Raw genomic sequence first — 27,923 nt, forward strand, 5'->3', positions numbered from 1 at the left:
TCTTTCTCCAACGCAGCTTTGATCTCGTCAACGACTTCAAACCCACGAGCCGATCTTCTGTTAGGGTTCGAGTTCTTCTCGCTCGTGATTCTCCCGCTGCTGTCCAGCAACACCGAGCCGTCGCATCCCTGCACTTAAACGAAAAGATCGTCATTAGAAATGACACAAGAGTTTGAAATGGCCAGAAATGGAAGAATCTTGAAAACTCAGATGGAATCAGAGTTGAAACCTGAACGAAACAATCGTGGAAATGGAGCCTCATCAGCGAAGCGGCCATACGGGTTTCTCTGGCAACAGCTTTCGCTACAATGGACCTGACTATCTCTTCAGCTTTAGGGCAAGAATGGTCGTAGAAACCCGGGTAAAGCTTCCCGCCATAGCTCTGATTGCAGAGACGGAGAGGAAGAAAGCAAACGAGAGCAAGAACAATGAGAAAACCGGAGAATCTTGCCATCATTTTCTACCAGACGAAGAAGAGGAAGGTGATGAGTGGTAATGGAGGAGAAGAGGGTATTTATAGGCAGAGACTTTGTTCATGCAGAAGAAGCAAAGGCAATGGAGTTGGTAGTAAATCAAGATTTACAAAAAAAAAATCTATAATGAAAAAGTTCTATCAAGAAGCTAAAAGCTAGGGTTTGGTACCAAACATGCATGTTTTGTCTGACTTATTCACCTCCTTTATTTTATTTTTTTGTTTAGGTTGTAAGCTAATGACTTTTGAGAAAAATCCTAGAAACTTTTTTTTTCTTAGACAAATCCGTTTAATCTTAAATCCACAATACAAAACATTAATTAATGGTCTGTCTGCATGGTTTTGAGTGTTTTAATGATTTTTTGGTAACCAATTAGGCAGCTTTCTATGTAAAGCATATGGAATGAAATATTCATTGGCTCCGTATAACCAAACCATACTACAAATATAATAAAGAAGACATCAAAGGCTCAAAGCACGCACGCGGCATACGCATACCCTCAACGCGTTACCATTATTAATTTAGACTAAAGTTTTTTTTTTTAATTGACTTGGTTAAACCAATAAAACGCCTAGATTAAACTAAATTAATTAGAGCTCAAACCAATGTCGGATATTGTCTGTCGATTGATTTTTTTTTTAAATTTGAATTTTTTAGTTTTTTTTCGGATTCTCAGTTTTTAATTAAAAAGATATCTTATTTTAAAAAAATGATTATCCAATTTACTATTAAATCAGAATCGATTGAATTAGGTTTGATTTTGCATAACGAAATACGGACTTGGACCCTAAAGAGTATAAATAATGAAATGCCAAGCGATTACAATAATGAAATTACAAGTCATTGCAGTGGGAGCAGATTCTAACTGCTATGTTGACAAAATTTTCCCTTAAAGGTTCCATCTTTGTTGACTTGTCAAAACACTTTGACTTAGCAAAGACGGCAAAGAAGTTTTCATGCATAAAATAAATAAATAAATAAATAAATAAATAAATAAATATATATATTATGCAGGTTAAAGCTTTCGCAAGGTAAAACAACTATGAACCTTTCCACAATGACTTTTTTTTTTCTTCTAACTTTTTGTGCAGACCAATTTCATTTTAATAACCGAATAATTATATCGATTTGAATAACATAACATTGTAATTATAATCGAATTGAATTTGATATAAAAATTAATTGGTTATAATTGAAAACTCCAATTTTTTTAATTAATATTTTTATAATAAAAAACCGAATCAAATTCAATATAAAAATATAATTGTTATAGTTTTTATGGCTTGGATTCCTTCTAGAAATTTAGATACGACAAAAATGAAATTACACACAGTTGAGTTGAGATTGTGTCTTAACGTAAAAAGCAATCGATTACGGCATGAAACACTGAGTAACCCTTTTCATGTTTTCACGTTCTCAACGTTCTTATCAGAGATTAATACAACAAATAGAACATGAAAACTTGAAAATAATCTCACCGGCGGATCCCACGTGATAATCTCGTGCCTAGGTTTCCCCAACGGTACACAGGCTTGGCTTGAGTTGTTCTTGTTCCTCCATTCCTAAACCCTCCATCTTAGCCAGAAGGTTTACCCAGTCTTCGGCTCAATCCTTGCGCAGAGTTCCAGTGGACAATGACGTAAAGAAGCTCAGATGACTGCAAAAGAGAGCATTTCCAGAAACATGATCAATAAAAAGACTGTCATTTTACAAGAATTTCACTTCAAAACTTTAAACCCTTTTCGCCGCCGCTAACTCACATGGTAGGATATGATTGAAGGTGCTTGTCATAGCCACATGGACGAGATTGGTGAACCCTGAAGATAAGAACAGGAGGGCGGAAGGAATTTGTTCGCAGTGTTAAGTAAATCCATCAACTTCTCTCCTTGCTTCTTCAGGATGAAAACTTCATCCATTATGTTCTTCTTCTTTCCCATCACCCTGCAAAGGAATTGATCCAACCATTTCAGTTGTTATCGCAATTTTACGAGATTTCATCAGGGAAAGAAGAGATGGGGTCTCGCCTGTTATGTGGGTCGGGAGAATTTCCACAGTCAGAGAACAGAACCTTCACAACCGGACGTAATTCTCCTCTGGAACATGTATCAGCCGTTGCATCTTCATCACTCGAGCAAAGACCAGTGGAGCACCAGGTGTTTGGATTCAGGATGACAATTTGGAACAGGGGAAGTTTGTTTGTCAAATCTTTTACCACAACCTGGAAAGATAGTTCATCTTTTGCATATTCCACTAGCTGATTGGTAAACATCCTGTCCAGTGTATATTTCCTGCAGCAGTAGACCAAAAAAAAAGGAATGAGTAGCTAATAATGCATATTCGTCTTTTGCCAAATGGTTTTACAATTTCCATAATACCTGAAGGCATCAGCCGGTCCACCTACAGGAGAAGATGTGGAAATATAGCATTTGAAGAATCTAACTCCACCATCTATGAGGGAGTTGCTGCTAGAAGGATAGACTCCGAGGAGAGACGAACACTTTGAGCAACCAAATTCAATCCATTTTACATTCCTCGATACATTTGATGCTCTTGCCATGAAGACATCCTCGAGAAAACCGTCCAGAAGAAATTTCTTCTCCGGCGTAAGATCTGTTGCATTTGTGATCGTTTGTTCCAACTGAAATCTCTCACACGAGTCATTCGAGCCAAGCACACAACACTCAGGCATTGATGCCTTGTCCACTAAATGTATATCACAGTGATATGTTTCTCCATGATCAGCTTTTCTCGAAGGCTCTGTGTTATCTACCTGACCACAAACAATACCGAGTTCACTCTCACACTGATTCTCTGGGCAGACACTATTTTCTTGATTTCTCCTAGAATCCCGTTCAACTTTGCCAAGATCAACACTAAAAGTTAAATTTGATCCGAGTTCTTCTTCTTGGATGCTATTTATTTCAGACAATATACCCTCTTCCAGATCATCTTTGCTAAGCAAAACAGTTGTAGCACTGAGCAGACACAAGCCACTGGAACATGAGTAGGAGTTTGCGTACTTTGCCACCATCATCTCACTTATTCCTCCAAAAGTACAACAGCAGTTCCCAAACCAGTTGTCAGCCGCTTCTCGCCAGTTAACAGATGGCATTTCTGAGAAATTCCTATGCCAGAAACCACATGACATTCTTTCAGACAGTAACATGAGAAACAGAAGCAAATGACAAGAACAACAAAATGCTCAGAAGGTGCTTATCACAACTTCCTAAAACTCGCCATGCGAGAGCACATAAAACAACTCTCTTACCGGAGACCTTCCCTTGTTAGCCTATTCGAGCAATTTCTGCAGTAAAAGTCAACTTTTCCCATCAAAGACAGAAGCTTCACATCTACAGACAACAATCGTGGGTAACAAACAGATTAAGGGCTAATAATTGATTCAATCGAGTCAAAAATCAACCAGTAATCCCATTACCAGAGTCCATCACCAGCGGCCCGGCAGATTCAAAGGCCGAATCTTTTGTATCCCCGAGAGAATAAAGTACCGAGTCGACGATGGGATGGTCGACCGGAAGGAGAAGAACAAGTTTAACCTCGATGTGGTCGTCCAAAGCCCTGAAATTCACAGGGGATTCGGCATCAATTAAAATCCTAGGTACAGGAACCCGAAGGGAGACCTCGTCTCGTTCCTTTGCTTCGTCTCTGTCATCTACATCGTCGACCCAGGTGATGAGAAGCTGAGATTGCTCGAGAATCAAGCTAACGCTCAGGCTCTTGCAGTGGAGTCTAGGGCTTGTTCCGGAATCAAAGAGAAACAAACGCAGATTCGGAGAATGCGACTGAGCCACCCATGTGTATCGCCAATGCCTAGGGTTTTTAGGGTTTTCCGCCATGGAAATATTTCTCCACTCGCCTCTAAGAGCGTTTTCTTATCCTAAAATGAAATCGAAATTTCAATGCCATGATCAGATGAGATCGACAATTTAGCTCACTATCAGAATTCAGCTTCCGCTTAAGCAAAACACTACGGACACGGCGTCTATAAAGAATCATACAAACATAAAGCTACCCTTCTTTGATATCAATGGTACTGCAACTCTATGTGGTGTACAGCCAATGTGTGACTTGGGATGGAAACAGAGAAACCCAACCACGATTAGATCAGAGACATCATTCACACAAGGATATACCAAGACGGCAAGACGACATTCAAGAGAACAGGAAACCAATCAATTCCTAAATCCATCAATACGGAACGAATATCAAACCCCATGAACACATTCCGGAATCGGTGACCACCCATATCTCGACAGAGAAGGACAAGGCAGAGAGAGTCGACGGAACAGAAGGCGGAGAAGAAGAAGAGAAATACCTGCGGAGCAAGCGGTCGAGACTCACACAGAAGCCGCAGGCGGCCGCGTCGCGAGATCTCGACAAAACAGAATGGAGAAGGAGGAGGACGCAGGCGAGGGAGATAAGCTCGGATCGGTTTCGTTCGACGGATTGAGAGAGGGAGAATAAGAAATGAAGAAGAAAGCCGCCGTCGAGAGAATCCGACTGAAGAAAAGAAAAGAAGAAATGAGGTTACCAAAGACTCTAGTTGGAAAAGAGGTTTCTACTTTGATCAAAAGAAAAGTCAGACCGCAAGCCAGCTCGCGGGCCGGCCTGAACTGGCTCGCGACAAGCTAGGCTCGCGGTGGACTGGACCTGGACCGTCGGATCCGTTTTTTTTTTCGGGCTCACATTTATCTAGCCCAGCTCGGAGCTCGTGGACCAGCCGAATCTTTGCATCCCTACCTCTCCTGGCTGCTGCAACTCGGTAAAAGCATCGTTGAGTAACATACCGTTTTTTTTTTTGGTATGAAAACATACCGTTTTGATTACAAGTAAAAGAAATGCGTGCCGTTTTTTTTCATGTAAAACAGAATGCACTGCAATAGACTTCCGAACCGACGCCGTGCTCGTTTAGTCCTGCGGACTAACTTCCAAACTCATTCGGAGGGTTCTTTTTTTTTTGGTCACGCTTGACGAATTCCATGCTTTAAAAAAATCTTATTGCAGAGGCACTTTTACGATTTATTTATTTATTTATTTATGGTTAAAGCGTTACAAATTATTTACTTCAACATTAAGATATATATCATTCATAGTTTCATATACACTATCAAAAGTAAATAAAAAAATAGAGAAGTGGTTTCATGTGTGTGCATGTGGCTGCGTGTTGTGTGTGTGTGTGTATAACTTTATAATTCTAACGTACGTACCACCATAAATTAGTGAAAAAGGACAAACGAGAAAGGAAACCATGACGCAGCCACCGTAATAGTGGAAAGCCGAACTCTTCAGTTTTTGACAAAGGGACAAATAGATATATAATTATATATTATATAATATATATATATATATGGATTTAGAACTTGTGGTTAGCATATAATCAATACAATATTTATTTGTTTTTGTTGGTTACAAATACTATTTGAGATACATTTTGATTTCCCTATTCAAAACTATTTGAATAACACGTTTTATAAATGTGTTCAATTATGCGAAACTAAATAAAATTTTATATGATATTTAAAAACAAAAAATAATAGAATATGAACTAAATATGACAAAAATTGAAATATATGCAAAATTTTAGAAAATTGATATTTTTTTTTACAAAAAACGAACTCAGTTAAAATCCTGAAAACATATAAACAGAGTGAAACTTAACTAATTAGAACGGATATAATTTTTGTGAAACCCAAAAATCTATATCTAAATAATAACTTATTTAACGGAATGAAAACCTATAAATATTCAGACCTACGCTAACATATGAGAACACACCTACGAATGTATATAATATGAAATTTCGCATATGGTATCTAATCGCCCCTTAAAACGACGGGAATTTAGCTAAAAGTTTATGCGACTACGAAGTAATTGACTAAACTTTATAATGGCATTGATTATTGGATATTAAATTAACATCATCATCGAATTACCGCAAAAATTGCTATAAAACTTTCGGGAAATTAATTAATAAATAAAAAACAAGTAGTATATGTATTTGACTTTATTTACATGGTCTTCTCCTTACCAAAAAAAATATGTATGGAGATTTTTTTTTACAATTTACTTAGATATAGAAATTTGTAATTTTTTGACAAAAAAAAATTGTAATTTGTAACCGATTCATTTTTGAAGAAAGAATTGTTCTCTTTTTTTTTTTTGTATATTTTTTTCTGGCCAATATTTTATATGGCGGTAGCTTAAAGAACGTGGACTGATAAAGAACACGTGAATGATGCCACATTACTCGCGAAATAAAATGCATCTCTAATGTTTAATTTGTTTGCTTATATATATATATATATATATTATAACTTGTCGGTGCCCTTGTAATCTGTCTTTTTTTTAATTCACCTATTTTTTATCCTCAAATTTTTTTTAACCGGTATTCTACACCAAGATCCAAACTAATCATAGGATCGAAAACTAACTATGTGATTTGGATTATGCATTCCTTTTCCAAATTTGAGATTCAAACTCCGAACAAAGTAAACATTTTACGTCCCATTTCAGTGATTGAACTACCTACATTTGGGTGCTTTTATCCTCAAAATTTTTGAATATCAAAAGCCATTTATCACATTTTATATGTAAATCCTTCAACATCAAATTTTAGAAAATCATTTATATTATTTATTATATTTAGAAATTTATATCAATAGATTTATTATAATTTTAAACTTCTTTATATTTAATTACATCTTAAATTTATAATACGTGCAAAAATACTGACACTATATGTTTTAATAAAATCCGTATGGTAAATTTTAAAAATTTTATAACATGTAACAAAAAAATTTCACGCACACACACATCGTCAATTAGGTCGTGTGATCAGATAACGTTATATTAATTTAAACTAATTTATACTAAATTAAAAAAATTTATATTATTTTTATACGTACCGATAAAATCAAATTAATGGTGACTAATTTTTTCACATGTTATTAATGTCCCGTCAATAATCCCCCCCTCTAATTTGCTATATATATATATAAAGGAATTTGTTCGCAGTGTTAAGTAAATCCATCAACTTCTCTCCTTGCTTCTTCAGGATGAAAACTTCATCCATTATGTTCTTCTTCTTTCCCATCACCCTGCAAAGGAATTGATCCAACCATTTCAGTTGTTATCGCAATTTTACGAGATTTCATCAGGGAAAGAAGAGATGGGGTCTCGCCTGTTATGTGGGTCGGGAGAATTTCCACAGTCAGAGAACAGAACCTTCACAACCGGACGTAATTCTCCTCTGGAACATGTATCAGCCGTTGCATCTTCATCACTCGAGCAAAGACCAGTGGAGCACCAGGTGTTTGGATTCAGGATGACAATTTGGAACAGGGGAAGTTTGTTTGTCAAATCTTTTACCACAACCTGGAAAGATAGTTCATCTTTTGCATATTCCACTAGCTGATTGGTAAACATCCTGTCCAGTGTATATTTCCTGCAGCAGTAGACCAAAAAAAAAGGAATGAGTAGCTAATAATGCATATTCGTCTTTTGCCAAATGGTTTTACAATTTCCATAATACCTGAAGGCATCAGCCGGTCCACCTACAGGAGAAGATGTGGAAATATAGCATTTGAAGAATCTAACTCCACCATCTATGAGGGAGTTGCTGCTAGAAGGATAGACTAATTACCTAATAATGTCCGTCCATGGCGATTAGATCATGCGTGTCCATTGATTAATATTTATTCAAATAAACAATTAGGAACACTGCCAATAATTGGGAATTCAGTGTATATATTTGTCCGTATATTAACCAATATTGATGATGACGATATCATATAATGCCAATGCCTTTACAAATATCAATATGTAAATGTCTTTCGTTTTCATTCTTTTAGGTTTGTGATGATATAACTCGATTCCATTCATATTGAAAGCTGAATAATCTTTTTTCTTAAGTCATGTTATATTTTTTTATATTATACATGACATCCTAGCTACTTTCTATTTTTTTATGTATAAAATATATTTGAAATATAACTAAATATTCAATTTGGTTATTCTTCCTGTTTTTTTTTCTTTGAAATTCTCTCTCTATATATATATTATGTTTCAATTCGATTTAAATTATATTCAGAATTTATTTTAAATAAATTTTTTTGTTACTTTATTTTGTTCATTATTTATTTTTTGCAAGGTAAATAATTAATAAAAAAAGTAACACAATAAATTTATTTAAAATAAATTCGAATTTAATTTAAATACTTGATTATTTAAATATTTGATTATTTTAATTGTAAAATTTTTCTATTGATGTTATATTATTTCTATTTGAATATCATTAGATATGATATGGTTTTAATCGTTTATTTTTGTTCATAGTTTTGATATGATTGTGAATAGACTTTTTTCTGTTTCGTGTAAAATATATTGTGAATACAAAGCATTTTGGTTTATTCTTAAGATTTTTCTTTCGACACGTTTTTATTTTACTTGAAAAGGAATCCCCAGTTTTCATATATATATATATATATATAATGCAATTACACCTCAACAGTCTCTTTGCATATATACTTTCATATCTATAGATATTTTATTTAAAATTCGAGAACGAAACCAAAAACAATAAGTGTTTTTTTCTCCTTTCTGCAAATTATTTAGGCTCTAAATAATTATTTATACAAAACTCACATATTTAGAGTTTCGCTTTCTGCTAGCAAATTGTATTTTGTTGTACGGTTTTATCTTTTTAATTTACTCTGTATGCTGCTTTTTATTATTTAAACATGCTGATTACTATTATTATTATTATTATTATTATTATTATTATTATTATTATTATTATTATTATTATTATTATTATTATTATTATTATTATTATTATTATTATTATTATTATTATTATTATTATTATTATTATTATTATTATTATTATTATTATTATTATTATTATTATTATTATTATGCTGTCCATGCATCATCATGTGATCGTTTCACTAAACCAAGAAATTAAAAATAAAAAATAAACAAATGAATTCACAATAACAAAAGGGTATTGATTGAAGACAAACGAAGATGATGATGATGATAATAACAACAACAATAATAATAACATTCATAACGACAAGCACCAACCAACCATTACAAACCCATTGACTCAAATACTCATTCTATTTCATATTTTTCATCTCCTAACCAATCAAAGATGCAATGTAATTTACATCTTCACAACACACAAAGACAAAAAAAAAGTAGACTAAAAAAAATTAAAAAAAAAGGATAAAGAGACTAATTGATTAATTAATACATAATGATATCATTAGCCATGATGGGTTGGTTGGCGTAAACGGATCCACCCCAAGGATTCACCACACTAAACATGCCGCCGTCGTCGTTGTAGAATCCGTCGTTAATCCCCACCGTCCGATCATCGAAACCACAGCCGTCTATCTCGCCGGAAGTGGCCGAATTCGAGCTCGCCGACACGAATCCGATGATGTCGTTGAGAGACTGAAGCCTCGAGCTGAGCTCCGACAGCTGAGCATTGAGAACGGAGTTCTCCGCCTGAATCTTCATGTAGAGCTGAGTCGTGACGGTGAGGCTCGTCGCGATCTGACGGTTCTCGTCCTTCAGCTGGTCGATCTGAGCCGTCAGATCGTCCAGATGCTTCTGCTTCCTCATCCGTGATCTTCTCGCCGATTCCCTATTCGACAGCATTCTCTTCCTCTTCCTCTCGTCCACGACGGCGGCGGAAGAAGGAGATCCGCCGGAGATTGGGCTCGAGCTCCGGTACGTGCTACTAGACGACGCCATGTACGATGTGAATACAAACCCTCGAAAATCTTACAAAAAAATTGAAAATGTACAAAACCCAGATGGAAAGTTTTCTCCTTTTTCGCTGTTTCTAAAAAAAATGGTATGTTATTAAGTAGATTTAACTGCAGGTAGGTCTCTGGTTTAAGCAAAAGGAATTAGGGTTTATAGGGTGTTCATGAAACGTTGTAGAACCAGTAGAGGAATACGACGGAGAAGGACTGGACGAGGTGAGTTCTACGGCGGAGAGCTGAATCTACCATAAAACCAGAGAGGAGGATTTCACAGAGGACCGGAGTCATGGATTCCCGATCATCCAAAAACCCAATTTTTTTTTCTCGGGCAAGTCGGAGATCTGTCAAGGGGCTGTCTTTTTAAGGTGGTCGGAAAGGCAGAAGAGTTGTACCTGGAGATGGAGAAGAAAGATATGGAAAAAAGGGATATTTTTGTGACGAGAATGAAAACACAGAGGAGAAAGGTTAGGGATAAGGAGAAGATGTGGAGGGGGAAAGAGGTGATGAAGAGAGTTGCTCCTGGATTTTATAGCCCAGATTAAGCCTCCACATTTTATTTATTTATTGTTTTTTTTAAGAAAAAATAATGGATGGTGGAAGCGTTTCGTCTATTTTTTTTTTTATGATAACTTAAATAAAGTTTTTTTTTAATTTCTGATTGATGTAATTATGGGCTCTCTGTTTTTTTAGTAATCTAATTATTATGGCTTTGTAATTATGGAATGGAGCTTTCAAAAGTAGGTGAATTAGATGAGGATAGACAAATCAAGATTTTAAAAAAAATGTCTGAACCTTTTTATATAAATTTGTTCAAGAAAAATCAACTCCATGATTCTCGAATAGTCCGTCAATTCAATTGTAGAAAAGTTCTTTTTCCGGGATAAAATGATAATTCGGTAAAAAAATCCAAGGCCTATATTCATATATTAAAATATTCATTTATAAATTACAAGGGTTTTTTTTTCCTTCTAAACTTAGTCAAAATAAAAAAAAATAAAATCCTCAAAGAGTATCCAAATTCAGAAAAAGTAAAAATTCACAAAGCGACGTCGTTTTTGTGGGTGGTACGGAATCTTTAATTACCGTTGGTAGTTAAAATCACCTGGGGAAGACGAAGTCAAATTAAATAAATTTAATTTTACCGGTTTCGATACGACGCCGCTTTGAAGGAGAATCTCGTGGTAGATCTGGATCGTACGGACCGCGTGCGTTGTGTCAGACATGGATCTTAATTTACTTCAAATAATAAAAAAAATTAAAAAAGGTTTAACCCCTAAGCAATGGGAGGGGACAGACCACATGGGTCGTAGCTCCTCTTCCAAGTACTTTAATTTTTACACAATTTTTTTTATAATTATTAAATTAATAAACAATGTAAAACTTGTCCCTAATCAGTGATCAATGACTAATTTGCACATTAATGTTACGCAAAAGCCAGAGATTTCAATGAGAATGTGGAATCTTGAAATGTCAAATTTGTCAAATAAATTTTGGATATTCAGTTTACATTTTTACATGTATTGAAAAATATAGGATTAGAGTTCAACATTAATTTCTTTATATACATTCAATTTGAGAAGTTTATTATGAAATGTTATAACATTTTTTAAGATTTAAACGTTAAATTAATTGTATGATTATGATATAACGGATGTATATCTTTTGTATTTATTTTATTTCATACGCACTATAATGTTGGGAAAATAAAATATTTTAATCATTTTAATTGTATGTGTTCATTGCGTCACATAAAAAAAATGTAATATGTTTTTATATTTATTTAATGGAACAGAATAAAAAAGCAAATAGTCCAAAGTTAGGTCGGTAGGTGCCATCAAAAAAAGAAAACAAGAAGTGGCATATTCCCTCGATCACTTAGTTTGCCAAATGTAGGATTGCAATTTAGAATTTGAATTATATTTTGAAGTTATTTAATTTTATAAATCATACATTTGATTTTAAATAAAATTTTAGTTCTATCCGTTTAATTTTTTAAAAATATTGAATTTTAAACTTTATTTTCATTTGCTAAACAAATACATCCAATTAATTTTTAAATCAAATTTAATTCAAATATTATTACGTATTATTTAATTTTTTTTCTCGATTTTATATATTTCAAACAAAATATTCTTAAATAAAGCGTTATTATATACTAACCAAAATTTAACTTTAATGAATCGCAGCTTTCTTTTTCTTTTAATTTATTAAATTTGTTCTCTTTGTTACTGATAAAATTAATAATCAATGGATTTCCTTTTTCTTTTATTTCTTGAATATTTTATGGGAATTAGGAGGGAAACGATTATGTGTGGGTTAGATACATGAATGATATCTTCTACCAGATTATATTATATACAGCGTTGTGGCCAATGTCGTTAGATCATTTTTGACCGTACTGACATAAAATATTTTAGAAACATATTTTATTAATCACTGTCATATCTTTTATCTTTAAAACTGCACAATTTTACAATTGTAACCATATGGGTTTGTTTTTATTTTATAAAGATTATAAATTTGGTATATTGAAAATTAGACTTAGATATCTGACAGTTAAAAATTTTAAATTTGATTTTTTTTTTGAAATTTCATATAAATTGATTTGTTTAAGATTTGGTGGTGTATTGTTGTGTGAGTCACAATAGGTTGGCTCCAACTGAGGAAAAAATAAAGACGAGGAGAAAAGTCACTGCAATAACTGTGGACCCTTCTTCCCTCTTTCACTTTTTAAATTTTATTTAACTTTTTTAAAAAAGATAAAATATGTCATGTGGGTTTTTATATCATTATACGATAATACACACGAAATATATAAAATATCTCATGATGATGTAATTGATGGAGAATATTCTTAAAAAAATGGATTAAATATCGCAGGTCTTGCCCCATTGTCTGATTTAATTATCATTTTTTGTGTTATTTTAGTTGTAAAATGACTCACAAGTCAAAAGCATTTTGGCAAAATTAACAATTGAAATGGCTTCTTCATTTTCATATTGATCATATAACTTTAAAATTATATATATATATATATATATATATATATATTGCATTTGTGTTTTGGAGTGAATTTTGAACCCTATTAACCATTTCAAATATAATTGTTCTTAATTATTAAAAAGATAATATATCTATCCACCGAAAAAAAAAATTAAAATTAGTCTAAATACCAAAAATAAAAAGGAGTAAGACCTACAAGGTGTATATAGTGTGTATTGCTTTGTGTTGTTGTAGCAATGCGATAATAGTTTTTTTTTCCATTAATTTTGACAAAAATGGAGATCAGATATATCCAAGGCTGAAACAAAGAAGGGCAACTACTTCATTACTAAGTAATGAAGCTTTTTGTCTCGTGGCTTTATTCTCTGCCTAGAAGATTTTCTAAAGATTATATAGGCACGTGCTCTTATTCAAAGCCATTTGATTCGATTCTATGAATCTTCAAACTCTCTCTCTCTCTCTCTGTGCATCACCTACCAATCCAAAAGCCGACGTTAAAAAGTTTTTGAATCGGTAGACCAAAGACAATGTTTTTATTAAAATAGTAAAATGAATATGTAATCGGAGTAAAATAAGAATTTGAGATATAATAGAGAATAATAATAGAAATAATATTATTATGCCAAATATTGTGTATCTGATTTGTTTCTATTGTATCTATATTTACTTTTTACTTCGTTTCTTAATTTTCCTATAAATATGTATTTCATTTTCATTGTAATATAACAACAAGAAGAAGAGATATAGTAATAAAAGTATTCTTTGTTTTATTTTTATATTTTTTTTTCTCTTTTTAATCTTCGAATTTTATTTTTCGATAGTCTACATCTTATTTAACTTTTTTTTTTGAAAATCATATTTAACTTTTGATAACTATGAGAGCTTTTTTGACTATTTCTTTGATAAGTTATTATAAGTGGAAAAGACAAGACAAGAAGTCCTAACTATGAAATCCTCTTAGCAAGACCCAAATTTAGGCAGTTCAATCGGTGAAACGAAATGCAAAACGTCTTCCTCGTCCCAAAATCGAACTTTAAATTAGAGAGAAACATATATTCTAAATCATATGATTGGCCTGCGATTTCGAGATTAATCTTAATCTTGGTTCAAGATACTGTTATAAAAAAATCCTAAGTATCAACTAAACATTGATGGATTCTTGAATTTCTCTCATTCATTTCTCTCGAGAAAAATCTGTACACAAAATAACCATAAATATTTTCAATTTGTGTATATTTATAGGGAAGAATAAACTTTAGCTCTATTACAACACTATTGTTACATGCACATACACATACACATATATGCATGCATATATATATATATATACATACACACGTACATCGAATTAAAAATTCTTGAGCCAATTTTGGATTATACTTGCTCTGCATCTTATGGTTAATAAAAACATTTATATACGATGAGTATACTCACCAAACACATAAGACATCATCACTCTGTAATGGAACACACACACACACACACACACACATATATATGCATCTATACACACACACATACACACTGCACAAAACAAAACTTGATTCTTGAACAAAAACAAGAGTAGGACTTTACGATAGGATTCATTAGATGATACAAGTGCATCTGAGTAGGTCTTTTGTCGCCGTGTCTTTTTCCTCCATAGTTTCTCACCAGTTGAACTGCAGAAAGAGCATAAGCAAAAAAAGAAGAAGAAGAGACCAAAGACAAATCCGAAGAACATTACAACATGCTATTTTAGGAAAGAGCTTTTAACTAGTTTGCATTAAGATGGAGACTTAATTATTATTACCAGCTTCTTTTTCTTCTTCTTCTTTTCAATGTATGCCACAAACTCCTCCTGCCGGCTAAGGGTATCCTCCAAAGCCTGGTTTTTAGACATTTTAGCCATTTTACTGATCGATTAACAGAGCAATGTGTAATAATATGTACCTTTTTTGTGGCAGCTAGCTCTTGCTCCAAGACATTGGCCCGACTAATGGCAGAATTCAACATCTCCTCCTTCTCGGGTGGCATGGTCGTTGGCTGCATGCTTAAGGAAGTAACTTTCTGCTCGAGTTCAGCCATACGTTTCATCACGGTCATGAACTCCTCTCCCGAGATTGGGGGCATTGCCAGTTTTTGTGACTGCATTGCGCTTTTGTTCATCGATTCGTCGTCACAGTACACAGGGCTCGAGTATATTGTTCCCTCGGTAAGCCTTTTCGGGACGTTTCTCGTCACTCTAATCATTGTGGCAACACCCATCACTAAAGCCATGACGCCGTTGAAAATGGGAGATTTGCCGCCGGTTGTATCCTTACAAGCCTCCTGAATGGCATAAACATCTTCTGCTACAAAACATGAAAGTTTGTTTTAGCTCACATGTCCTAGCAGAGCATCTTATATGTGTTTGGACCCAGAAGTTAGCCACTGATATCTATTTACCTATCTATCTATCTATCTATCTATCCATTCTAACGTTTTTTCCCGAAGATAAGTTTTTCAGCCCTAATCATATTAATACCAATAAGTTCCCATTTCAAACTTTTTAATACTAATAAGTTCCCTTTTCAAACTTCTGAATCACTGCAGACAACTACGTACAAATCGAATAGCAAAGAGATGCATAAAAGCCACATTACCTTTCAAGAGTTCAAATTTCTGAGCGTCCGGTGTGTTCCAGGCTGAGTCCACAGTCTTATCAAACCCTGGAGAAGAAACCGGTCCCTGATTTCGGAAAAGGAAATGAGATATATATCAAATCAGTCGTAAAACTACATTGGTCATTTACCGAACAACTGATACGACAGGAAGAATCTGAACCATCAATGGTAAGCTAAGCTTGCGAGATCATCATTCTTACATTTTGATGAGGAGAGGATAACGGGTGGCTTATGTTGTCTCTTGAAACCTTTTCCTCTTCGGGAGCCAGATTAGCTGTAGATTTGTTCTCCTGGAAATCATGTAGAAGAGATTATCTAATATTTGATGGAAAGATGCAATGGCCGAGCATAAAAAAAAAATCCTGAATCAGATTCTTGGAAAAGAGCAAACCAATGGAGATACAGATAAGCTTATAGTAATACCTTAGAGTTAGAGTACAAGATCTCATCCTCGGAAATGGTCTTCTCTGTAGCATTTTCAGCTTGCGATCTCTTTGAGCATTTGTGGTGACCGTCTTGAACATTCTATAAGTCCAAGGTGAATCAACTACATGAGCCAAGGAAAAACTATAATAAAAGAGTTCTAATTGCTTCAGTAGATTAAAGAAATTATAGCTAAAAAAAAGAGCCATTCACCTTCATGATCTCCGGATCATTCCATGGACCTTTGTCAGAGCGCATGCAGCCTCCTTTGTCAGCACATGTACATGTACCTCCAAGAAACTCGGGAAGCTCACTGGTAGGAAGAAATATGAAAGTCTGTAGAATTAGCAAAGGGATCCTCTCTGTAGGAAAGTTTTGTGCCAAAAAAATCCGCAAAACTCACCTAGCTTCAATAATTTCCAACAATTTGCTCTGGTATTTGTTGCCAAGAACCTGAAGAACAACCCCCAAAAGTTAATTTAGTTGCACTATTGAGCATTGTCATGCATGAAAACCGGAAGAATTAGCAAAGGGGTTGGATACTTGCATTGATCTTTGCCGTGGTCTTTGGGTCAAGGAAGGATTTAACAGTGTTCCACAACATTCTGAATCCCGAGCCAGCATTGATGATAAACATCCTGTTCAAGGTCTGTGCAGAAGGGCAAACATTAAAATTTATCGCTAGCATGTAAATAAACAAACTTTGACCACCGGAATAGCTATTAGTGAAAGATAATTAGGCTAAAGAACATAAACCGCACCTCAGGATAGTTGTCACCATCAACCTTTTGAAGACGAGTAATCAAATCCCTTGCAGCTTTGTTGAAGTTTTTAAGTCCCTGTCAACCCCAGTTGTTAAATTTAGATCAGTTAACATGTTATGATAATAATTAGCATGCCCCAATTCTAAAAAATCCACCAATTAAATTCTCGAATAGTTATGAAAAGAACAATTGTCGCTAACTATACAGGTTTTGTTGAGTTCGTAAGCTTACGTACCACTCCTTGCACGTCAAGAATGGTTGTACTTTGATCAATATGCTTCTTTGCTGAAATGGAGCATGCTGGAAACTTGACATTAAAGGTCCTCTCGAATTCCATGATATGGTACTTTACATATCTGTCCATGGTTGTGACTTGCATCAACTTGGTAGAGTCTACTTGGCCTAGCCTCTCAATGTACACTGGTCGTCCATCTTTGTCAACTCCATGGTGTCCTTGTGGGTAGTAAGTCAATACTTCATCAATTTCTTTGAAATCAAAATCCTTCGATATATACAACAAAGATAAAGCCTTAGCGTCAGGGAGTCCGAATTTTTTCCTTTTCAGGGCAGTGTAATATAAAAGGCTCCTTGAATTGAATACCTCCACTATAGAGTCAGCACCGAATTCCTTCCTCCATCTAAGCATGTCAGTCCACATTTGTTTTGTTTTCTCGAGATCAAACTTTCTGGCCTTCAAAAATCTGTGCTACCGATTATAAAACACGAAAAAACATTAGAAGCAAAGCATTAAAAAAGGATCCACACTTTACCAGAAGCACACTTAAACATATCGTTGTATTCCATTCCATAAGTATGGATTCCAGAACATGTAGGTAGCACAAACCTTGATTACCATGGTGGAACTAAAGACAAAATCATATTCCAAGAATCAAGGATAGTTGAATCAGGCAGATAAGAAAAAGAAAAATTCAAGAATTACCGGAGCATCATATGGTAGTCGTCGTGTTTATCGGGGAGAAGCTCATCAAGAATAAGTGCCTGACGAAAGGCATCGACCGCCTTCAACTCCTCAACATCATGCACATCCTCGATCTCAAAGTCAACAGACATTACTTTACTACTTCTCCTTCTCTTCGTTAAAGAACACCTGAACTTGGAGGAAGCTCTCTTCTTTAGAGAACCCATCTTGGACTTCTCACCCGGGATTTCAGCATCTAAACAACGGAATACAACATCAAGAAACAAGAATTTTGGCAAAAACAAAAACAAGAATCAGACAAATCAAGACCGGATAAGAAACATACCTAGCTTCAAAGACATGGTGTAGGTACTACACTTTGGCGGATAGGTGGATAGGGCAGAAAAGGGCAAGGGGCAAAACACTCTTTACAAGAGTGTCTATATAACCAAGGTCCTTGTCAAATGCCTGCAAAAATCATATTGTCATAAGCCGATATAGAAGACAAAAACAGAATAAACGCAATCGAAGAACAAAATGTCGAACTGCGATCCAGAGGAAATCAAACTGTAATGGAGATTGTATGTTATTGATCTGAAAACATTCCAGACAAAAAAGGGTATAGGGAGATAATATAATCTGAAAACTTATCCATTTCCAGTAACCCATCCGCATGAATTCATCCGCATGAATTCAGATCAAAGAGCATGAAAAGAGATCAAATTCAAGTCTCCAACTCGATTACACATCGTTATTGATGCCCATCATGGAGGAACATCAGGATGAAGAACAACAAAATCAAGCTAGATCATGCATTACGAAATTCAATTCAGGATCTACCCCCAAATACATTCCAACAGGAAAGGAAAACGAAGAATTTAATCTTAAAAAAAATTCTACGATTCCTGAAACAATCCGTGTCAATAATGATCCAGGAGCAGATGTCAAGCCCATGATTTCAATGCAACGAAAGGATTACAACGATAAATTTTTTATTTCACAAAACAGATAAGGTATTCGATTCTACATCAAACAGCGAATTCTGGACGATTCTACACCATACAGCGAATTCTGGACGATTCAACACCAAAAAACAAAGAACACGAGAATGTGTCACGCTGAAAATAGAAAAAATGAGAGAGAGAGAGAGAGAATTACCTCTGCAAAGAGGGAACGTGAGGAGGGAGAGAGATAAAAAGGAGAGTGAAAATGGTCCGAAAATCTCTCGTCGTCCTTCATTTTAGGATCAATGGCTCAAAGAGTGTCAAGCTTTCTCCACCCCATATTCTCTGTGTTTTCTCCTTTTACCAACCTTTGATTTTCCCTTTCTTCCATAGCTTTTCCTGTTTATCGTTACATTTTTATTCTCCTATATCTCCGTTAACATAACCCATTGAACAAACGGAAGGGATGATGGAAAAATCCATCTGCTGTTTCGCGCACTCATCCTTACGGTGCACACGCGCACCCTCCAACCGCCACGTATCCCAATGGCTACGAGAAAAGAGAACAATGGCAAAGGGAGAAAATTCTAAATAAATATATCAATTTCTTAATTTTTTATCTCCCAAAAAATATATCAATTCGTAATTGTTTTTCAAATTAGTACGTGGACACTACTGGATTTTATACATCATCATCACATGTCAAACATTTTTCATGTCATTAAAAATTAAAATTATAATTAAAATTACACACATACATATATACATATATATAATAAATAATATATACACATATATACATATATTTCAATGTACATATATACACATCTCAATATAAATATATATATTCATATATAAACACATATACATATATATATATATACGTACATACATATAAATTTACATATGTATATTAATATAAATATACATATACATATATATATCCAAATAAATATATCAATTTGTTAATTTCTTATTTATAAATATATGTAAATTTATACGTGTAGTAATTTATAAATATATAAAATTTATATATTTATAAATAAGAAATTAGTAAATTGATATATTTATTTGGAATTTTCCATATGAAAAACTGTTATCTGTAATTGCAAAGGGAAATAAATCTCCATTTTTATAATATCGAAAGAGAAAAAGTGCATGGATTCAATAAACAAATGGAGCTTCCATTCTAATGTCTGAAAGCGACAAAAAAAACACAAACTAATAAAAAAAAACGCAGAGGGAGGGAGAGAGGGTTGTCCTAAGAACAAAGTTCCCCTAACGTTTGTAAAATCCACCCAAGAGCCTAAACCCTCTCCTTCTCCTCGGTCTCCTCTCACGTTCTTCGCTGCTTGAACTGGAACTCGAACTCGAACTGGAACTCGAACTGGAACTGGAGCAATGCCGGGTCGAGCCTGTCTTTGTGGTTGGTCGTGAATATGAAGATACGTTCGTCCCCACAGCTCGACCACAAGCCATCGATGCAGTTCAGAATTCCTGATAACGTCAGCTGCAAATACACACACATGCCCATGAATCCAAACGTTTGTATCTATATTCCATTCTCTAAAAGATCGAATTTTTTGCTTTGGGTACGAATTTTTGGAACATACATACATACACATGCCCATAAACGCAAACGTTTGTATCTATATTCCACTCTCTAAAAGATTGAATTTTTTGCTTTGGGTACGAATTTTTGGCAAATACATACACACATACACACACATGCCCATGAATGCAAACGTTTGTGTCTATATTTAAGTCAATCAAAGATCGAATTTTTCGCTTTGGATACGATTTTTTTGCAAATACATACAGACATACACACACATGCCCATGAATGCAAACGTTTGTATCTATATTCCACTGTGCAAAAGATCAAATTTTCAGCTTTGGGTACAGATTTAAATACCTCTGACTGAGAGCTCGACTCCTGACGACGGCGGCGACTGCGTTTACGTGACCGGTCCATGGTCTCGTCACTGCAATCTATGTCCTCGATCACCAATATGGACTGGTTCGAAGTCGAGAGCAGAATCCTCTTCAGTTCGCTGTCCGAGTAGACAGAAGTGAGTTCCAGCTCGTAGACATCGAACTTGAGGTAATTCGCCATGGCAGCAATCAAGCTGGATTTACCAGTTCCAGGTGGCCCGTACAGCAAGTAACCTCTCTTCCACGCTTTCCCGACCCTCTTATACAGATCTTTTCTCTTCAGAAACCTCTCGAGATCGCCGATTATCATCTTTTTCAGATCCGAATCCATCGCCAAAGTATCGAACGTAGAAGGGTGCTCGAGATATACAGATCCCCACCCACCTGAACAGTTATATCTCAGGCTTCGGCTATACAGCCGAAGCGTTTTCTCTCTCTGTTTGATCTCTTCCGACGCAGAGATCAGACGAGGGAGATAAACCTGCAACACTCTATCCCTACACGACTTCTCGAACGTTAGCTCGAAATGCCTTCCGTCATCGTCCCGAGCTTGGGTCGTTTTCAGTTCCACCCATCTCAGTTCCATGCCCTCGAAGTAATCCAATATCTCTTGCCCTTCATCGAACGAGACCAAGACCTCTTTCTGACCGGGAGTTTTGCTTGCCCTGACACGCTTCGTGTCGGAACTCATCCTTGTCCGGAGGTAGGTCTCGGCAGCTTCGAACAGCTGGTTCGACATCTCTCCGCTGTAATCTTCGACGATGACGGTGATGTGGTCGGGATCGAGCTTTGTGAAGAAGCGAGCGAAGAAGTCGGTTATGTATGACCTGAACTGCTCCGGTATGATGTCATTGAACATGGAACGCATCATCATCATGAATCCGGTTAACGAAGCATATGCCGATAACATGTTCGAGAAAACTCGAGTGACCTCCATGGAGTTGAAGAACAGTGGCTTCATCTTTTTTCTTCCTTTTCCTTCTTGTCGGATTTAGGGTTTTGGTGGAGGCTGTTGATTCAGAGAGAGAAGCCATAGCAAATGCCAAAAAACCCTACTTTGCTTAAATAAGCAATTTTCTCAGACTGTTTCCATTGCAAGATTCTCGTGATTACGCCTAATTAATTAGGCCTGGGCCTTTCGGTTCGGTTCTTCGGAACCGGACCGAACCGAACCGTGAAAACAGTATTTTTCCCAATCCGAAACCGCTGTTATTTCCCGAACAGAACCATTTTTAGAGAACCGAATTTTTCCGGAACCGAACCGAACCGAACCGAACTTTAAAAATCCCGAAGAACCGAACATTTTTAAAGGAAATCTAACATTTTTTAATAAAACTCGGAACAGAACCGAACCGATACCGAAACCGAACCGAATACAATAAAAAATCCGATTGGTACCTATTTTTGTAAAACCAAAAGAACCGAACCGATCCATTCTGTTCCGAACCCGAACCGTTTCCCGAAACGCCCACCCGTATAATTAATCGGCTTTTTTGGTATCCTTAAGACTCTGATTAGAACAGAAGGTTTCCACAAATACATTACAATCTCAGTCTCAAATCTCACTTACCATTTACAAATACATACATTGGAACCGCAGATATTTTACAGAAAGGCTGAATCTCGTTCATACAACCTACGATTCTTCCCTTTCCTTCCCGCTGCTTTCTTCTTCTTACCATCCCTACGGTTCGGTTTTTCGTCATTGTCACTTGCTGTAATCCCTACTTTCTTTTCAGATTCTGTGACCTCTCCCTTGACCTCGCTTATCTTGGCCTTCTTCTTCTCGAGAAAACCCAGCAACCCGCGAAGAACAACGCCAGGATCGTCGTCCTGCATCAGCTCTTCGGCTACTTCGGCTGGAGTGACGTAAATGGAGTCGATCAAGCACTCGATTTCCTCGCAGAGAGGGTGGTTCTGGCCGTCGAGTCCGAGGTAATTATAGACCAGAGTCCTGAAACCTTTGCTGGTGAGGTATGACATGTGAATGTGCACGTCCATCCGTCCCGGGCGTAACAGAGCAGGGTCGAGTCGATCTTTGTGATTGGTCGTGAACACGATGAGTCGCTCGTCCCCGCAGCTCGACCATAACCCGTCAATGAAGTTCAGAATCCCTGACAGAGTCACCTGCTCAGACAAACAATATAAGGAACTGATGATGGTTGTTCTGATTTGAGGAACCGAATCCATGTTCTTCGACACAAATCAAAAACTGTTGTGGAAGAAATTCAACAGAGAATCTTGATCGTACCTTTCTGTTAGTCTCTGCAGCGTCATGGTCATCGGCTTCCCTGTCTCGCACCTCGGCATTGCAATCGATGTCTTCGATCACCAATATGGATCGGTTTGTGGTGGACAGCAACACCCTCTTGAGATCGGCGTTATCATAAATATTGCTAAGCTCGAGATCGAACACATCGAACTTGAGGTAATTGGCCATGGCGGCGATCAGTGTCGATTTCCCCGTCCCTGGAGGGCCGTACAACAAGTAACCTCGCTTCCATGCCTTCCCAACTCTCTTGTAAAATTCCCTCCTTCTCAAGAACCTATCCAAATCGGCGATTATCTTCTTCTTCGCCTCGGGATCCATTGCAAGCGTCTCGAATGTCGACGGATGCTCAAGATTCACACAGCCCCAATTCCCACCTGCGCAATTATCATCGTCATCATTTGAATACACATCACGGCTATAGAGCTTCACTGTTCTCAGATTCCTCCTTATCTCCTCGGATTCGGATACGACATGATCCAAGTAAGAGCTCATGACTCTATCCCTGAACTTCTTTTCGAATGTGAGCTCATAATACCGCCTCGATTGATCGCCTTTCTCGCTCTCGGTCTGGACGTAGCTCCATTTCAGATCGAATCCGCCGAAGGAATCGACGATTTCTTCTCCTTTCTCGATCATGAGCGTGAAATGCTTCTGCCGAGTGGTCTTACCAACTCTGAGGCGTTCCGTTTTAGGGCCGATTTTGGTGCGGAGGTACAGCTCCGCCGCGTCGAAGACGTGGTTCCGACTCATCCCGAAGTTCTCGTCGACGATGATTGTGAGATCATTCGATTTCGGGGTGAAGAATCGGTGGAGGAAGTCGGAGACGTACGATCGGAGCTTCTCCGGGACGAAATCGTAGAACATTGACCGGAGAAGCATCAAGAAGCCGGTCAACGAGGCGTAGGCTGCGAACAGCGTCGACGCCGTGCGAGAAATCTCCGACGACGAAAACATCGCTTACCGGAGAGAATCGCCGACGAATTTTCCGGTGAGGTTGGTTTGTTTCCCGGCGGAGAGAGAGAGAGTTTCTTGGAAGGGTTAGATAGAGAGATGAATGACAATGAGCGAGTGAGGAGGCGACAGTGGTTTTTATAAGCACTAAAACCTTTTTTTATTTTTTTTTTATTTTTTATTTTTCCGATTATATTTTTTACTGTATTTCTCTCATATATTTTTTTAATTAAAGAAAGAAAATAAAAAATAAAGAGCTTACAGAGTAAGGAAGCTTGGGGAGGAAGGAAGCTTGGGGAGCAAGGAGGGTGAGAGAGGCGCGTAAGTTGAACGGTATAGTGGCTTGTGTCAATTTCCCACGTGCTACTTTATATTTGCCGTCAATTATGAAATAGAATATATTACCAAAAACAAAATACCTGAATTTAATTTTTTTTTTGGAAAATATCTCAATTTAATTTTGAAATACTTCAATTATTTTTATTTGATATCTAATATGACCTGTTACGTCAATTTCTCATAAGATGTTTTTTTAAACAAAGGCTACTATTTTGGTTAATAAACCGTTGATATAATCGTAACAAAAAAAATTCGATACACAAAACATCCTTTTGAAGGGTTTAGAAAAAGGTCCCACCACGAGAATGTACAGTAGACAAATGTAAAAATATTGTACAAAGACGGCTGCTTTCAAAATTCGAACCAAGGTTACAACGGACAACTTTGTCCAAATATTTAACCCTTATCCTATTTTAATCTTTTAATAATTAGCTTGATATTTTTTATTTTCTCTAATTTGTATTAGCTCTATTATTATGAATGGAATGAATGATTGATTGATTATTTTTTAATTAAATTCCAATTATACTTTGTTTATTGTTTTAGTTTTACTCCATGATATCTGCAGATATTTACATAGATGTAAATCTTTCTTTTTTCACAATAACATTGGAATTTGGAACCGTTGTTAAAATGATAAACGTTTTGGATAAGTATTCATAAGCCCAATATATAAAATGGGCCTATCTTATGAGCCCAAATATAACTCGGGCCGTAAAAAAAATCATGTCGGCGAGATAATTTCTCATAGGAAACACAAATTTTATAAATTGTCTCATCAACATTTTCACCGATATCGGAAATAAATTACACCTTCATCCCATTAACTTGGTTGAAATATATATATATATATATATCTATATACAAACATCGCAAAGCAAGGCGAAGACGACAAAGAAAAGAAAAGAAAAAAATCCTAAAAACATGATCGAAGCAAACTTGTAACAAGACTTGAATCAAATCACAACATTTTCACATCCCTCTCTCTCATATATGTGTGTGAGTGTATATATATATATATATTATTTGAAGTAAATAACGGGCATATTAGATCTTGGATCCCACATGCCACCTTCCTTGAGATATTCCAAGTACCTCGAGAACTCCGGCTTGGCCGTCGTCTTCTTCTTCCGGCTGCTGCTATTACTGTAAAGTCCTTCGAACAGGCTGAAGATTGGGTGACTGAATTTGCCCTTCGTCTTCTTCCTGGCCGCCGATTTCTGACGTGGCAGCTCCTCCAGTATCGCCGGAACTGAACCACGACCGAGCTTGTTCCTTGGTGGGTTAGACGATAGCCACGTGGGCACTGTCCTCGACCTCTTCAGCTCACCTTCCTTCAGAAAGATCGATGATTCATCCCCTAACCTCTCGTATCCATGGCGGCTCCTCGCCCTCGTGCTCAAAGCTCTAAGCATCTTTCTTTCTTTTCTTTTCTTTTTTTGCCGACAAGTTGGAAAGAGGAAGAGATGGAGAAGAAGAGTTGATGATTGATGGGTGTGGAAGGGGAGAAGGTGGATACAAGTTTATATATAAAATGGGTTTTTTTTGGGGATTAGTTTAAATGTTTATAATATTTTAAATCTACTTGGAAAAAGTCAGGGTTAGGGTGCCAGGTTGAATAATATTAAAAATATATATACGACCAACGACCAAAAAAAGGATGGGTACGGTTTTTATTTGACTTTTCAAGTCTCATCTCCTGACTTCAAGACCCGAAGCCGAACCTTCCTTTGGGAAAAAAAAATCATTAAAAATACTTCACAGAAAAAAAAATTATGTGCATGCATGTATATGGTCATAGGTCATAACCATATATCTGCACATACCCATGATAAATGCAGAAATTTGTTCATGAGAAAACCGAGGTGTTAGCAGAATATATTTATACACACACACATATATATATATATATGTCATGCATGCGTGTGTGCATGGCTTCATAGACAAGGGATGAATATCGGTAAGGGGAAGAGGTGAATCTTTTCTTCAATTAAAGATTTGGTTCAATTCCAGAAATGTTTTCTTGGAAGAGAAAAAAGCCAAAGCCAAAGAAGATTTTGCAATTGGAGGATAAATCTTAACAACAATGGTTGGTAGATATTTACTTTTGACTACACCATGAATTTTACAAATTACTAATAATTATAATAAACCCAAGATGAGTGGATGAGTGGGAGAAGTGGGGACTCAAAAGAGTCACCCTTGATTAAAACCTTTAACAAAAAATGCAGTGAAAAATTCCAAGCTACCGTTCTTCCGAGTTGAACCTGTTCCAAGCTTCCTGAAAATGGACACAATTCTGATCAAATTTTTACTGCAACATGTAAATATATTTGTCGGGCAGATCTTTGTCTTTTTACCTTGAGAAGATCGAAAACCTTTTCGCATATATACTTCTGCTGAATACTAGCTCCCCTTTGCTGTAATTTGTCAGGATGAACACAGAGCGTCGCCTTTCTGTAAGCTTTCTTCACCGCCGCTGAAGTTATAACTTCCGTCAATGGTATAGGTTGCCACCCGCTCTCGGGCCCGAGTATCTGTTAAAAACCCGGAAACGAAAACGAAACCCGAGTCGTAAAAAAGCTTGTTAGTTTCGCCTTTACAGTTTTGTGTGTGTGTGCGTGAAGGAATGAAATTAGTAAAAGAAAATATACGTATTGTAACGTTGAGAGCAATGCTCGGACATTCCCTTCTTTTCCACCCGACCACCTCTTTACTTCCGCGTCTAATGTTTCGGCTAATCTCTGCATACAGAACGAAGAAAACCCGCAAATACGGTTTTAGAGAAAAATTCGAAGAAACTGTGATTCAGAAGTGAAGAAAGTATTTTTTTTACGTTTCTTTCTGCTTGCTCTCTCTGAGCCACGAGATCTCGCATGTTTTTCTCTTCCAAGGCTTTAGCCTGCAAGAATCAACATGTCGTTTATGGTCTAGAATTTAGAATTTAGGTTAACGATGATAATGATAGCAAACAGTAAAGAATATTACCACACGGTCAGCTGTTCGGCGGTGCCTTTCTAACCTCGAGATATACCTTTGAGGCGATTCAACATCAGCACCTATGGAGGCAAAGAAACCAAAACATTAGCAAAGAGGAATTAAGAAAAAAAGAATCACAGCTTTAGAGTTTTTTTTTTTAAACTACCGGAATATGCAGGAGCATTCTGATATCTTGAACCAATAAAGGAGGATGAACTCCGGAATTGCTTATTATTATCTGGAACCGATCTTTCCATCCGCTCTCTTGCCTCGATAGCAGCTTTTTCAGCTGCACGTTCACGGGCTTCTGCAGTTGCTCTATCCACTGCTGCCCGTTCTGCTCTAAGCCTCGCCTCTGCTGATAACTTATCGGCCGTAGACTTCTCTCTTGCCTCGGCACACGCCTTCTCCAATCTTTCACGGGCATCGGCCAATGCTCTCTGATCAAATCCCATCCTATCCTTTTCTCTCTCTCTTTC

At 36.3% G+C, this 27,923-nt stretch overlaps 7 protein-coding genes across 9 annotated transcripts in view; all 7 read right to left on the reverse strand.

Annotated features, from left to right (window-relative positions):
* Positions 1 to 469, reverse strand: part of LOC104819767 (peroxidase 49) — a 1,595-nt gene extending 1,126 nt beyond the window's left edge. The window contains exons 1-2 of the mRNA XM_010550004.1: positions 230 to 469; positions 4 to 128 (exon numbers count right to left, since the gene is read on the reverse strand). Coding sequence (XP_010548306.1) covers positions 4 to 128; positions 230 to 457 — 353 coding nt within the window. The 5' untranslated portion in view covers positions 458 to 469. The remainder of the gene's footprint in view (positions 1 to 3; positions 129 to 229) is intronic.
* A 1,337-nt stretch (positions 470 to 1,806) lies between these two features.
* Positions 1,807 to 4,979, reverse strand: LOC104819768. The gene is made up of 7 exons (XM_010550005.2): positions 4,807 to 4,979; positions 3,910 to 4,368; positions 3,742 to 3,823; positions 2,849 to 3,598; positions 2,498 to 2,761; positions 2,234 to 2,414; positions 1,807 to 2,130 (listed from the first exon to the last, which is right to left on the reverse strand). The coding sequence occupies exons 2-6, from the start codon at positions 4,325 to 4,327 to the stop codon at positions 2,261 to 2,263; spliced, it is 1,668 nt and encodes a 555-aa protein (XP_010548307.1). The 5' UTR covers positions 4,328 to 4,368; positions 4,807 to 4,979; the 3' UTR covers positions 1,807 to 2,130; positions 2,234 to 2,260.
* A 4,546-nt stretch (positions 4,980 to 9,525) lies between these two features.
* LOC104819771 (bZIP transcription factor 2-like) lies at positions 9,526 to 10,787 on the reverse strand. The gene has a single exon (XM_010550006.2). It carries the CDS (start codon positions 10,254 to 10,256, stop codon positions 9,744 to 9,746), a length of 513 nt encoding a protein of 170 aa, XP_010548308.1. The 5' UTR covers positions 10,257 to 10,787; the 3' UTR covers positions 9,526 to 9,743.
* A 3,831-nt stretch (positions 10,788 to 14,618) lies between these two features.
* Positions 14,619 to 19,372, reverse strand: LOC104819773 (phosphatidylinositol/phosphatidylcholine transfer protein SFH12-like). Of its 3 annotated transcripts, none has more exons than XM_010550008.1 (15): positions 19,183 to 19,372; positions 18,371 to 18,492; positions 18,046 to 18,280; positions 17,707 to 17,806; positions 17,341 to 17,607; positions 17,103 to 17,180; positions 16,889 to 16,990; positions 16,745 to 16,794; positions 16,555 to 16,654; positions 16,342 to 16,443; positions 16,119 to 16,208; positions 15,898 to 15,982; positions 15,206 to 15,606; positions 15,066 to 15,140; positions 14,619 to 14,934 (listed from the first exon to the last, which is right to left on the reverse strand). In XM_010550008.1, exons 2-15 carry the CDS (start codon positions 18,384 to 18,386, stop codon positions 14,923 to 14,925), a joined length of 1,713 nt encoding a protein of 570 aa, XP_010548310.1. In that variant the 5' UTR covers positions 18,387 to 18,492; positions 19,183 to 19,372; the 3' UTR covers positions 14,619 to 14,922. The 3 variants fall into 3 exon arrangements, with proteins under 3 accessions (XP_010548310.1, XP_010548313.1, XP_010548312.1); XM_010550011.1 differs by having other exon boundaries at positions 15,206 to 15,603; positions 19,183 to 19,371; XM_010550010.2 differs by lacking the exon at positions 19,183 to 19,372 and adding an exon at positions 19,052 to 19,132.
* Positions 19,373 to 20,166: 794 nt separating this feature from the next.
* LOC104819774 (AAA-ATPase At2g18193-like) lies at positions 20,167 to 24,215 on the reverse strand. The gene is made up of 4 exons (XM_010550012.2): positions 23,155 to 24,215; positions 22,544 to 23,030; positions 20,884 to 21,884; positions 20,167 to 20,478 (listed from the first exon to the last, which is right to left on the reverse strand). Exons 1-4 carry the CDS (start codon positions 24,127 to 24,129, stop codon positions 20,305 to 20,307), a joined length of 2,637 nt encoding a protein of 878 aa, XP_010548314.1. The 5' UTR covers positions 24,130 to 24,215; the 3' UTR covers positions 20,167 to 20,304.
* A 1,046-nt stretch (positions 24,216 to 25,261) lies between these two features.
* On the reverse strand, positions 25,262 to 25,996 carry LOC104819775. Its single transcript, XM_010550013.2, has one exon. It carries the CDS (start codon positions 25,878 to 25,880, stop codon positions 25,488 to 25,490), a length of 393 nt encoding a protein of 130 aa, XP_010548315.1. The 5' UTR covers positions 25,881 to 25,996; the 3' UTR covers positions 25,262 to 25,487.
* Positions 25,997 to 26,500: 504 nt separating this feature from the next.
* LOC104820189 (auxilin-like protein 1) overlaps positions 26,501 to 27,923 on the reverse strand; it is a 5,715-nt gene continuing 4,292 nt past the window's right edge. Inside the window, exons 3-8 of the mRNA XM_010550559.2 lie at positions 27,611 to 27,918; positions 27,454 to 27,524; positions 27,302 to 27,367; positions 27,120 to 27,209; positions 26,826 to 27,002; positions 26,501 to 26,746 (exon numbers count right to left, since the gene is read on the reverse strand). Coding sequence (XP_010548861.1) covers positions 26,711 to 26,746; positions 26,826 to 27,002; positions 27,120 to 27,209; positions 27,302 to 27,367; positions 27,454 to 27,524; positions 27,611 to 27,918 — 748 coding nt within the window. The 3' untranslated portion in view covers positions 26,501 to 26,710. The remainder of the gene's footprint in view (positions 26,747 to 26,825; positions 27,003 to 27,119; positions 27,210 to 27,301; positions 27,368 to 27,453; positions 27,525 to 27,610; positions 27,919 to 27,923) is intronic.

The sequence above is a fragment of the Tarenaya hassleriana genome, unplaced genomic scaffold (genome assembly GCF_000463585.1).
Source record: "Tarenaya hassleriana unplaced genomic scaffold, ASM46358v1 Cleome3, whole genome shotgun sequence".
Classification (NCBI taxonomy): domain Eukaryota; kingdom Viridiplantae; phylum Streptophyta; class Magnoliopsida; order Brassicales; family Cleomaceae; genus Tarenaya; species Tarenaya hassleriana.

What these genes read in the sequence shown, in the direction of transcription:
- LOC104819768 (XM_010550005.2), bottom strand. Translation starts at nt 4,327, where the DNA reads ATGGCGGAAAACCCTAAAAACCCTAGGCATTGGCGATACACATGGGTG. An exon ending in CTAACAAGGGAAGGTCTCCG is followed by an intron (nt 3,599 to 3,741) that starts GTAAGAGAGTTG and finishes TTTCTGGCATAG; the next exon opens with GAATTTCTCAGAAATGCCAT. An exon ending in TCTCCCGACCCACATAACAG is followed by an intron (nt 2,415 to 2,497) that starts GCGAGACCCCAT and finishes ATTCCTTTGCAG; the next exon opens with GGTGATGGGAAAGAAGAAGA.
- LOC104819771 (XM_010550006.2), bottom strand. Translation starts at nt 10,256, where the DNA reads ATGGCGTCGTCTAGTAGCACGTACCGGAGCTCGAGCCCAATCTCCGGC.
- LOC104819773 (XM_010550008.1), bottom strand. An exon ending in GACTACCATATGATGCTCCG is followed by an intron (nt 17,807 to 18,045) that starts GTAATTCTTGAA and finishes TCGGTAGCACAG; the next exon opens with ATTTTTGAAGGCCAGAAAGT. An exon ending in TTGGAAATTATTGAAGCTAG is followed by an intron (nt 16,655 to 16,744) that starts GTGAGTTTTGCG and finishes TCTTCCTACCAG; the next exon opens with TGAGCTTCCCGAGTTTCTTG.
- LOC104819774 (XM_010550012.2), bottom strand. Translation starts at nt 24,129, where the DNA reads ATGTTTTCGTCGTCGGAGATTTCTCGCACGGCGTCGACGCTGTTCGCA. An exon ending in CTGCAGAGACTAACAGAAAG is followed by an intron (nt 23,031 to 23,154) that starts GTACGATCAAGA and finishes TTGTCTGAGCAG; the next exon opens with GTGACTCTGTCAGGGATTCT. An exon ending in AGTCGAGCTCTCAGTCAGAG is followed by an intron (nt 20,479 to 20,883) that starts GTATTTAAATCT and finishes GTGTATTTGCAG; the next exon opens with CTGACGTTATCAGGAATTCT.
- LOC104819775 (XM_010550013.2), bottom strand. Translation starts at nt 25,880, where the DNA reads ATGCTTAGAGCTTTGAGCACGAGGGCGAGGAGCCGCCATGGATACGAG.